At 37.1% G+C, this 12,965-nt stretch overlaps 1 protein-coding gene across 1 annotated transcript in view; it reads left to right on the forward strand.

The window, feature by feature from the left end:
- The first annotated feature begins 672 nt into the window (after window positions 1-672).
- The window catches only part of CACNA1E (calcium voltage-gated channel subunit alpha1 E), a 519,663-nt gene continuing 507,370 nt past the window's right edge, over window positions 673-12,965 (forward strand). Inside the window, exon 1 of the mRNA XM_053693950.1 lies at window positions 673-939. Coding sequence (XP_053549925.1) covers window positions 674-939 — 266 coding nt within the window. The 5' untranslated portion in view covers window position 673. The remainder of the gene's footprint in view (window positions 940-12,965) is intronic.

Here is a 12,965-nt window from a genome sequence, read left to right on the forward strand (position 1 = left end):
TAATCGTTTTGTTTTCCTTTTATCTATAAGATCTGGGGTAGTTGTGTTCATTGTGCAGGACTTGCGCATGTGGAAAGGAAAAACAAGGTCCTTTAGCAAGAAGTTCAGCCTCTTTTGGGTTCCTGCTCTACCTGTTTCTTTCTCTCAGTTACACCCCCTCAGTTTTCTTATCCTCTGGGATTTTGGGTGGATTTGTATAGTGCTGTTTTCACTACTGGCTGGATGCATGTGGTTTTTTTATATAGCATTGTGCCCCGTCCCTCCCCACTTAGCTCTGGGATCTATCTTCATTTGCCTAAATATTGAAGATTGTGCATTTTTTAAGTTAAATTACAAAAGCGTCACTTTCTGTTCGAGCTGTTTCCTAAGGCGCAGCTTTCTATGTGATGCGTCTTCTCACTGCAGATTGCCAATTAATTAATGAGGTGACTTGGCTACTAGCTCTGGATCCATATTTTCTTTGTATCAGGGCAACCGTGTGCTTTATTTTCCGTAGGATTTTTCTGCATTCCTTATTAGATGTGTGTTGATACCACCTATACCACCTATTTACACATATATATACATATCCCCTATAGAGTGAGTATTATTGATCTCAGTAGTTCACCCCTTGTATCTGTGTTTGCCTATTGCTATGTTTTAATCCCTGGGTATCTATCTCTTAACTTGCAGGATGGCTCGTTTTGGAGAGGCGGTGGCTGGCAGACAGGGGTCAGGAGATGCAGGATCCGAGAGGAGTAAGACCTTGCAAGGGTCCCCGGCTGCACCTGTGGGGACTCAGGCTGCCTTCAAACAATCCAAAGCCCAAAGAGCTCGGACCATGGCTTTATACAACCCCATACCAGTTCGGCAGAATTGCTTTACCGTCAATAGATCGCTTTTCATCTTTGGAGAAGATAACATAGTCAGGAAATATGCCAAAAAAGTCATCGATTGGCCATATCCTTTATACAATGGCAAATGTTTGTTTTTTTTTGAGGGAATTTACAGCTTCCACAAGGGCACCAGTTAATGTCCTGATATATAATACTGCAGGTTAAACCGATTTAATTAAGAACATGCTGCATATCGAGGTAAGACCAATGCTTTGTGAACAGGTGTTGATAATTGTATATAATGCGCTAATGAATGCGGTTGTAACAGTTCCAACTCTACTGCTTCCTTGTGTAATGAATAATGCCTGATCTTTACATATATTGATTAGTTATGTGTTTGTAGGATGGGTCTTTGTGAAATAGGAAGGTAAAACATATGTGTTTTCAACAAACCCACATGAAAGTCATTTTTTTTTTATTTTTTTTTGCCTTTGTCTTTACTTTTTGTTAGTACTGGGAATGAATTGAGAGTTATGCCCCCTCCAGACTCTCCTCCCTCTGCTCTAGTGTAAAACTTCTGTGTTACTGGTAGTCTTTTATGTCTGGATTCAAGCAGAGGGTAATTACCGATCCCAATTTCTAGCAATCATTAATTATTAATGTCCAATGCCAATAGGTTTTCTCCTCTACATAACTACTACCATATCTACTGTGTAGGAAATTATATATATATATATATATATATATATATATATATATATATATATATATATATATATGTGTGTGTGTGTATATATATATGTATGTGTGTATATGTATTTTGTGAAAAGATTGCCAGCGAACATATTTTAGTTTCAGCACCATGGATAGCAACCAGCTTTATCACGTTATCCGCAGAATGCCTAGCAAGTGATCAGCATTCAGCACAATGGACAGCAACTGAGGCTGAAGCTTTTTTTTGTTAGCTGCAAGAAACGGTTTCAATGCTGTATTGCAACTTTTGTGTGTGCTAAGATGTTGTTGCTGTTATCAACTACTAGTATTAAAATACCCTAACAACGTTTTATTATTATAGCTTGAGCCAGATAAAGAGGATGCTTATGTGTGCAACGCTTCTCAAAATCTGTCATTCACTTAAACTCTAATAGTTTTTTTTTTACTAATAAAGATTAATTAATAAGTACATAACGCTCATGTAAAAGACTCCAATTTTAATATCTTATAAAAAAAAATGATACCCAGAGAATGTAAAATCATTGTGTATCTGCTTCTTTGAATAATTGTCAGAAAAGATTTGAAACTAAAAAACTTAGAATTAAAGACCTGTCTACTTCTTAATACATCAGTTTCCTAAGATTGTAAACGGAAGAGATTTGATTTACTGGTGAGTGATTGGAGATCTTAGTTAATTTATGATATTGTCCCACACAGCTGATGCTCTGTATATTATCACGTGCGAGTTCTGTAATTGCTTTACAAAATACATCAGACAGCTCACAATGTTCATTATCGATTGTGTCACTTGGTTCCACTTAAAGGGACACTGAACCCAATTTTTTTTCTTTCATGATTCAGATAGAGCATGACATTTTAAGCTACTTTCTAAATTACTCCTATTATCAATTTTTTTTATCTATATTTGAAATGCAAGAATGTAAGTTTAGATGCCTGCACATTTTTGGTAAACAACCTGGGTTGTCCTTGCTGATTGGTGGATAAATTCATCCACCAATAAAAAATTGCTGTCCAGAGTACTGAACAAAAAAAAGCTTAGATGCCTTCTTTTTCAAATAAAAATAGCAAGGGAACAAAGAAAATTGATACTAGCAGTAAATTAGAAAGTTGCTTAAAATTGCATGCTCTATCTGAATCACGAAATAACAAAATTGGGTTGAGTGTCCCTTTAAGTATATTAAGGCTTATGAAAACAGCAGCACCCATTCTGCACGATTAATATGAATGTTTATTAAACATTTAGTTTTAAGTATTTTTACAGCAAAGTTTAAAAAGCTATCATCTTTCCCTATTAGCCTGTTTTTTATTATGGAACTCTTGGGATAATATACTCGACATATTCTAGTACCTACACATAAAAGAGAAAAAGAAGCATTAGACATGTTGAAAACAATAATACATTGATATATATAATACAATGTTCAATTTTGCAGTGTTCTTATTGGAGCTACAGGAATCCATATATTTTTCTACCAATGTGACAAAAGTTTCAGCAAGAGTAAAGTAGATTGCTCCTGAGAGAAACTGAAAGATCTGAATTATTATGAAATTTGGATACTATGTAGAAGGCTTTAAAAAGAAAAAAAGGAAAAAAAGGTTTGCTGCCACATGTTGGCATTATATCTCCCAGTCCTCTTTTTTTAGACAAAGACATTAATTATATGAAAGCACCAATACAGCTATAAAGTGATATGTATGTCTGAGTTGTGTTGTAACTTTTATTGTTTTACAGCTGTCATTTTAAACACACTTTATGTAGTTTAGCTTTTTTTTTAATATATATGGCTCTTAATTTTTAGGTCCCATACCAATTGAAATAACAATCTAGGTAGATATTGAGTGCATTGATAATTGTTTTAAGCAGTGCTAAGTATCAGTCATGGCAGTCTAGCACAGCAAAGTACAATGTCCCCATGGAGACAGTATTCTATTGCCTTAAAGCTCATTATATGTAAAATGGGGGCAGGGACTCTATTCAATAGAACAGTATAAAGAAACAGCATTAACAAGAGACATTTGAACATGTGAATTTTAAATCTATATGCAGAGGAATATTTGTAAAATGATGTTGTGTAAAACAAATATTGGGTACATAAAATATACTTTAAATAATGGTACCATTGTTAGAAAGAAAAGAAAAAAAACATACATAATCATTAGCATAATTTATTCTGTAATTGAAGGAACATCTCCTGGAAACTAGAGCTGTTAACATTGATTTACAAACTCCATTTCTTTCCAATTGGATTTCTTCAGTTATAGATGGCATAAAAGCAAAGTTGAAATGTTAACTACAAAGAAGGAAGTGTGGTTGACTGGCTGATGATTAGAGTTTCAAGAAAGACAATGTTGCAGTTTACAGTTCAACTTTTATTTTTGTGACTATGTGAGAAAAAACAGCAACTTTGTAAAGAGCAGAGTGCATTAGAATGTATTTGGAAAGCAATGCTAATATGGAGACAGTATTCTATTGCCTTAGGGTTGGAGGGTGAGAAACATTCAGATTAGCCATTTTTAGCTGAGCCATGTTTTAAATTCCTTCACTTTCCACATGAATTTTAAGGAACTTCTGCAGGATATAAATAATCGTGTGCGAAACACCAGGGATCTTTATGTCCTCAAGTGCTGTTAACAACAAGTCAAGACAAAAATAACTGAACAGCTTTTTGTTCATACAGGAATAAAAGAAAAAAAAAGTGTTTGACTAATAGTGATGTTGGCATTTGTTAAAGCATCACTGGAAAAGACAAGTTAAAGGGACAGGAAACCCCAACATTTTTCTATCCTGATTTGGATAGAAAGTACCATTTTTTTTTTTTTTCATTTTTTTTTTTAAATTTTATTAATGGCTGGAAACAAATTCAATAAAGCCAATTTACAATTCTTCCGCCTCACAGGGCCAAATATATCCTAAACAATTTTAAACATAAAGATAATAATAATCAAAGGCGAAATGAGGACACTTACAATTCAGTTTTATCTCTTACTGCCTGTGGTTTATGAATACATCCTAAGGAGTCCTAAGATCATGAGCCTCCCATTAGGCTCATTGCCTTACTAGGATTGTTTTTTTTTCCTTCTGAACGCCTCTTTTCTAACCAACCAGCCATATAGGATTTTTAACAGTCGGAACTAACTAAACAATTAAGAGGGGGAAAAAGAATGGAAAACAGAAAGGTAAAAAAAAAAAAAAAAAAGGGTGGGGGGGGGGGAAAGTGGGGAGAGGGAAATAAAATCCCCTCCTTCCTCTCGCCCCCACCATCCCCCCGTCTCTGTTTACCATATACCTAAAAGGACCATCTCTGAATTCCTGAAGGGGAAGATCAAACATTCTATTTCATTCAGTGAGTGACTTTTGATAAAGGCTGACCAGTTCTTAAAGAAGATTTTAATGTCTTCTTCTTTGTTTATGTCAGTGTCCCTTTGCTCTAGCATACATTGTTTTCTGAGGCAATTTTTAACCTCCGTGATCGTGGGAGCTTTATGACTTTTCCAGCCCTTAAAAATAAGATATCTAGCTGCTAATATTGATAGGATTATTAACTTCTCGTGAGATTGCAACTCTTCACTTTGTTTAATACAGAATATAATTTGTGTTATTGTGAAGATCAGAGGGGAGACACCTAGTAACTTCTTAAGCCAGAATTCTACCTTGTGCCAAAATTGCCTAATTTTAGGACAATGCCATATCATGTGGGTTAACTCTGCTGCTGGGAGGGAACATTTTGGACATTTGTTAAAATTTAAATTATGTATTTTATATCCCTGTTCTGGTGTGAAATATGCTCTATGCAATAATTTGACATGTGCCTCCCTCCAAGTAGCGGAGAGCGTGGCGTGTGTTACTCTATTAATTGATTTCTGAATTAATTTTGGTTCTATGTTATTGGTGATGATTAGTCTATTCCAATCGGTCGCAACTTGTTCTAAGGAGGAGATTCCCTTAATGTTATTTAATAACATATAACATGGGGTTATAGACGTGTGTCCACTTTTAATTAGTAGTAACCAATTATCTATTTTACCCAAAGTCCAGCACCAACCGACGTGCCTAACCAATTCTGAGATAAAATGTCTAATTTGTAGGTAAGCAAAAAATTCCTTGTTTGTTAGGTTAAATTCCCTCCTTAGCTCTTCAAATGTTTTTATACACTTTGTCTCTTCTCTGATGCATTGCTGCAATCTTACCAATCCTGACTGAGACCATTTGCGAAAAATCGCGGATTTTAATCCAGGGTGAAAATTAGGATTCCCTGTTATTGGTAAAAATTGTGTAGCATGACAGTTAATTTTTAACAGGGTTCCTATCTTCCACCACGCCTTTATCGGGTTTAAAATAGTTTTAAGTTTCTTGATATCTGGCGGCAATGCTTTAGGTATGCAGTGTGTCAACCCTGCTGGTAAAAAGGGGTAGCATATGTTTTCCTCTAGCATTGTGTTAGTCACATAGTTTTTCAAAAGGAGCCAATCAGCCACTGTTCTTGCTAAGAATACTAAGTTATATGTTCTAATGTCAGGTAACGCTAATCCTCCAAACTCTTTTGCTGCTGATAGTTTAGAAAGGGATAGCCTTGATCTTCTCCCCTGCCAAATAAAATTTCTGACTGCCGTATTATGGGAGCGAATATCTTTTTCAAAAATGAAAATTGGGATGTTCTGTAGGATATATAATAGTTTTGGCAAAAGAATCATTTTATAAAGTGCTATTCTACCAGAGAGTGAAATTGGTAGATTTTGCCAGATTTTCATTTTCTCCCGTATATTTGACAGTATTGGTATAATGTTTAATTTATATAGGTCTGCTTGATTAACTGGAACAGAGATACCTAAATACGTAAATGAGTCAGCGACTTCTTTAAAGACGTGTTCTTTAATTGATTCTGAATTTTTTCTAAGCCAATAGATCTCCGATTTGGATTTGTTTATTTTGTATCCGGAAAATGAGTCAAACTGTTCTATTATGCTTAAGAGTTTAGGTAAGCTTGTCTTGGTATTTGAGATGTAGAGAAGTACATCGTCCGCGTAGAGTGCGATTTTCATCTCATAATTATTGATTTTTACACCCTCAAGCTCTTTTCTAATCCTTAATGCCAGAGATTCGATAGCTATGTCAAAAAGAAGGGGAGACAGCGGGCAACCCTGACGTGTCCCCCTTTGGATTCCAATTTCTAAGGATAAAGAGTTGTTGACTATCAACTTCGTGGATGGTTGTTTATACAAATTTTTTATAAAATTAGGAAATTTATCTTTAAACCCAAATTTATCTAAAGATTTGTATATATGGCTGAAGAAGACTGAATCAAAGGCCTTTTCAGCATCAATTGCTACAATAGCCAGGTCAGGGTTACCCCCAGCCTCCCCCTCCCTCTGAGAGAAATATTCTGTTACCATCAAAACTTCTCTTATCTTGGATGCAGAGTTTCGATTTTTAAGAAAACCTGCCTGATCTTTGTGGATGATGTGGGAAAGGCTATCTTGAAGTCTACAGGCCAGAATGGAGGTCAAGATTTTATACTCTGAATTAAGAAGCGCTATAGGCCGATACGACTCCTTAAGGGAGGGATCTTTCCCCCCCTTAAGGAGAAGAGTTGTGTGGGACGCGGAGAAACTAGGTGGTATAATTTTATCATTAATGTAAAAATCATTATATAAGTTGCATAGCAATGGGATTATATCTGGAGCTAAGATCTTAAAGACCTCGTTTGGAATCCCATCTGGGCCTGCTGCTTTATGAAGTGGCATTTTAGAGATCGTTTCGCTAATTTCCTTCTCGGAAATTGGATTATTCAGATTATTTACTATCGCTTCTGGAACTGTGGGGCAATGTATTTTGCCCCAGAATTCCTTAGACTGTTCTTCATCCGTAGCCCTAGCTGCATATAAATCCTTATAATATTTAGAAAAGACTTCTGAAATATCTTCAGATTCTATTAAAATCTTCCCTTCCTGTTGGATTTTATCGATCAGAGTAGGTTTTTTTCCCCCCTTAACTAGCCTAGCTAATAATCTGCCAGATTTGTTACCAAATCGGTACATTTTAGCCTGGAACCTAAGATCTCTTTGAGTTTCCAAAAGTAATGCCAGCGCATCTCTTTCCGTCTTAGCTTTAATATGTTTGGCCCAGTTGAACGGAGATTTTTGGAGAATATAACGATTGTACGAATTGATTAAAAACTTAGTGGCCTCAGTCTCTCTTTTCTTCAGTTTTTTAGAGATCATGGCGGCATATGCCGTTATTTCACCTCTGATAACCGCTTTTGCGGCTCCCCAGAAAATTTCCGGCCTATTTATATATTCAGCATTAAATTCAAGATATTCTTTAAATTTGTCTTTTAAGTGTTTTTTTAATTTTGCGTCATTCGCCAAATAATAAGGGAAGATAAATCTTGCCGGTGAGTTTCTCGTACCATATAACTGAATTTCTATAAAGATGGGAGAATGATCAGACAAAGTTATGGGTGTGATCCCTGACCTAACATTTTTTGTACATAATCGCTCATCTATTAAAAATAGATCTATCCTGGAGAATGTCTTGCGTGCTTTAGATAGGCATGTATAATCACGTACGTCAGGATTTTGCAGCTGCCAGATATCTTTTACTGCTAAATTGTGGGTGATTTTATTAAATATGTTCGTTTCTAGATTATCCTTTTTGTGTTTTATCTGTCTGCTCTCATATCTTAGCCTATCCAATGGAGATTGGGGGGCCATATTGAAATCGCCTCCTATAATCAGGTGACCTTCTGAGTATGATATTAATTTAGATTGTATTGAGTTCCAGAAATCATAATCTAATTCATTAGGTGCATAAATGTTACACAAGGTATAAGTTTGTTTAGCAATTTTAATCTTCAGCATTATGAATCTCCCCTCTGGATCACTCTTAAATTGTAGTAACTCTGGTTCTAATCTTTTACCTATTAGTATGGCTACTCCTCTTTTCCTCCTGTAACTAGGTGAAGCAAATACTTGTTTGATCCAGGAACCCTTCAGTTTCATTACCTCCTCTGTATTTAAATGCGTTTCTTGCAGAAAGATAATGTCTGCTTGCATCTTTCGCATGTGTGAAATGATGGCTTTCCTTTTTATAGGGGTTGAAATTCCCCCTACATTCCAAGAAATGACTTTAATTTTCTCTGTGAGCTTTGTCAATTCTTTTCAGAGATATAAGGAGAGAAGAGATCTGAGGGACGCCAGAGGAGAGGGGAGATGGACGGCGAGAGAAGGGCGAGGGGGAAGGAATGAAAGAAAGAGGAAAAAAAAAAAAGGGGAAAAAGGAAACCCAGGGGTTTTGAAAAGTGAGTGAAGGGAGGGAAGGGGAAAAGGGGAATGGGATTGGGGTCAAGAAACTCAATCTAACATGAAGAGGGGATAGATATCCCCTCTTTTTTCTCCCTATCCTGGAATCTTTTTTCTCCAGGTTTTGCATATTTTCCTTACAGATCATAATAAGCCTAACAAAGGTTAATCTGTGCTTAATTTGAATCTCTTTGTTTACTGTGTTTACTTTCCTCCTCACCTCCCCCTTCATCCTATGGATTCTAACTCTGAGATAAATCTTTTGGCCTCACCTGCTTTTTCAAAGAAGTGTGTTTCATTTTTGATAACTACTTTTAATTTCGCTGGATAAATTAGGGTTGCACGTATCCCTCTCGGAATTAACTTTGTGCAGAGTGGTGCCAATTCTCGTCTCTTTAAGGAAGTTTCGACTGAGAAGTCCTGAAATAATAGGATATTGGCACCATCTATGCTAATGGGTTGTTTCTTCCTGTATTGGTGAAGGATATTGACTTTGTCTAAGTAGTTTAAAAAGCGTACTACTGGTCTTGGTTTATTCTTAGAACCGTTTTCGGGTGGGGGTGGGCCTAACCTGTGTACTCTTTCCACTATTAGTTGTGTATTGGGTAGTTCAAGTAATTGGGCAAGATTTTCTGTTATAAACAAAGTAAAATTTTCGTATTTCTTTTCTTCTGGTAAACCAATGATCCTGACATTATTTCTACGTGATCTGTTTTCTAAGTCTTCAAGTCTTAGTTGCATTTTCTGCATCTTTAACCTTGTGTCCTCTAGGGAGCAGGTTTGAGTGTTAGTAAGGTCCTCAAGGTCTGAAACCCTTTGTTCTACCTCCTGTAATCTGTTTGAGAATTGTCTGACTTCTAGTGTGAGCAAAGTTATATCTTGTTTTAGTTCAGATTTCAAAGAATCAAATTTTGGGGTTAGGGCTTCAGAGATACTCGCAACTAAATTTTCAATGTTAACTACCTCGTTTACTGGGGTTACATTGGATGTTAAAGGTTGCGTATCAGTTGTTATATCTGGGGTTCCCTTAGGTTTCTTATCCCTGTGTCTACCTGCCATGCTTGAGGGTGGTGTCTTACCCCCAGCGAGATTTAAAGTGTGTTGAAGATTAAAAATTATGGTGATTGTGTGAGTTTATAGTAAATTGAGAGGCAAAAAAAAAAAAAGGGAGGGGGGGAGAGGGGGTGATTTAGGTGTATGTGTGTCTTGTGAGGATCTTGTGAGGGTTGTGAGAAAAAGAAAAAATGAGGAAAAATGTGATCTAGAAAAAAAAAGAGGATTTAAGTGGTTCTTATTCGCAAAACTATTAAGTCAAGCAATGGCGGTAGTTATCTTATTCCAAAGGAAAATAAGAAAATTTTTATCCTCTGATCTGGAGCTTTTCATTCTCCCTTTCTGAGCCTTAGCTCCTAGGTTCGGTTTCGTTAAAATCAGGGGACAAAACAATTCTCTCCTAGATTCCCTCACTTCTTTTTTCAGCTTTTCTTTTAGGCAAAGAGATTTATATTTCAGTGAGTTTGATATACGTGTGGAGGGTGGAGGCTATAATACTTTCTGATTAATAATAAATCTAGGACAGTTATTAATCTTCCTCTACACCTGTATTAAGAATTGTAAATGCAGTTCACTTTTATGCATAGAGAATGAAAACAGTTGCTTAGACGAGTTGAATAATATCATAGCTATACCACACCAGGAGCTTAATAACAACTATACATTGCGGATTCTCATTACTAAGGTTTCTATAGAGAAAACAATAAAGACAAAATCAAAAGAGATAGAGCAAAAGAGAACAAGTCAAAATACAATGTCAGTACCAGATATCTGTGAATACACTTTTGAACACTTAGTGGGTTGTTATTCCACTGCTTTGTGGAGTGAGTATAAACACTCGGCAAAACTATGTGTAAAGTAAACAAAAGTCTACATAAAAAAACATTCTGCCATTGAAAAATAAAAAAAGTAATCTCTATAATTATTTTTGTAATTCAATTTTTCTTAGCAGGGCGTGTAATGAGTCTTAGAAATGTATCTGTATAGAAATTTCTTGCAGAGCTAAAGGAAGTGTAGCGAGTCTTTTTAGCTAATCATACAGTCTCTTTCGTGCTTTTTCACTTTCCCCCTCTGTTACAATGTATCAAAAACATATGACTTTGTAATTCTTTGCCCAGTTGTATCGTTTTTTCATACGTAGGAAAAGCAACAGTTTCAGAATCAGCTGAATTATACTCACCTGCCTCAAACCGGTGCCTTTGAAATGGTCCAAATTCGATGTGTAATTTTAGGATATACTAATCTTTTTTTTTTTAGAATGACCAAAGAAAAAGTGAAAAAGACAAGACAGTGCTCATCGGCCCTTAAAGGTATTTCCCTTAAAGTCCGAACTGATGTTAAGTCTCTTTAGTGCGGTCGCTTGTTATATTTACTACTCTACCTCCTCCCTCGCAACTCCGGTGGGGGGGGAGGGAGTAAAATGCCCCGCTCTGTAGCGGTCTTCTTGCGGGGTTAAAGGTATCCGTTGGGAACCTTACCAATGTTTCCTGTTGATTCCAACCGCGGCACACAGCTCCAGGCGCCCTCACAGCGAGGCCAGTTAGATCCTCCCACGCAACATCGGTGGGGGAGGAAAGGTCCAAATGTTTGAGTCTGTGCCGGTCCGCTTGCTTCGTTCAGGGCTTTCGGTCGTGCTTCAGTTGGCCGTTCCCACCAGCTCACGGCCACAGCATGAGAATCTCAGCGCCCTCGGTACCCAAAAACAGCTCCGTTCCACCTCCTCCCGCGCAGCACCGGTGGGGGAGGGGGGAATGCACTCACAGCTGTGTCAGTCTCCTGTGTGACCGTAATCGTGGCTATGCGTCTACGGTGTCAGTTGTTGTCTGCTCCATTAAACCAGCTCCGTTCTTCACACCAGGGAAGGAGGCAAGGTGAGGGAAAAAAAAAAAGGAAAAATATATCGGATGATGGGGGGAATCAAAGTAAAGTTTTGGCTGTGGAATATGGGACATCAGATGCGGCTGTAGCAACTGTTAGTTTTTGCCTTAACCCGGTCTTCCAAGAAAGATTTTTAGTGGGATAGTAACTTATTATCCGTTTGTTAAGTGTATCTGTAATGTTGTAGGGATTACAGCCACACACTAGATGCTGCAAACTTTCCAATCTGGGAGAATATAACACAGTGGTATGTAGGTCCACTGTTTGTTCTGGTGGCAATTGTAATTTGCCGTCCAAGTAGCTGCCCCAGGTGTCGGGCTTGGCGCGTGGAAATTCCGCCAGGTGCTCTGGGACTGGAGGAAAAACCCTCAGCAACCTGTGCTAAGCTCCTCCTCCGGAACAGGTGGCTAAAAGAGAGCATGCAATTTTTCTAGAAAGTACAATTTTAAACAACTTTTTAATTTACTTCTATTATCAAATTTGCTTAATTTTCTTGTTTGCTGAAGGAACTGCATTGCACTACTGTCAGCTAGCTGAACACATCTAGTTAGCCAATCACAAGACACAAATGTGTGCAGGAACCAATCAGCAGCTAGCTCCCACAAGTGTAGAATATGTGCATATTCATTTTCAACAAGGGATACCAAGAGAGCAAAGTACATTTGAAAATAGAAGATAATTTAAAAGTGTCTTAAAATGACATGCTCCATCTGAATCATGCAAGTTTAAATTTGACTTTACTATCACTTTAAAGGGATATGAAACCAAAAAAATATATATTTTGTAATTCAGACAGAGCATACAATTTTAAAACACTTTCCAATTTACTTCTGTTTTCAAATGTGCTTCGTTCCCAGGGCATTCTGTGTTGAAGAGATACCTAGGTAGGCATCTGGAGCATCACATGGCCATAAATAGTGCTGCCATCTAGTTCTCTTGCAAATGGATAACATAGTTGCAAAACTAACTCTGTCTATAACTTATCCTAGCCCTATCTCTGAATATTACTCTAGCCTTATCTTTAACCCAAACCTTAGCCTACCCCTACCTCTGACCATAACTCTAGCCTTATCCCTAACACCAACCCTTAGGCTATGCCTATCTCTGACCATAACTCTAGCCTGTACCCTTAGCCTAACGCTTAATTAAGCTATCCATATCTCTGACCATAACTAACCTTCCCCT

The sequence above is a fragment of the Bombina bombina genome, chromosome 10, assembly GCF_027579735.1.
Source record: "Bombina bombina isolate aBomBom1 chromosome 10, aBomBom1.pri, whole genome shotgun sequence".
Classification (NCBI taxonomy): domain Eukaryota; kingdom Metazoa; phylum Chordata; class Amphibia; order Anura; family Bombinatoridae; genus Bombina; species Bombina bombina.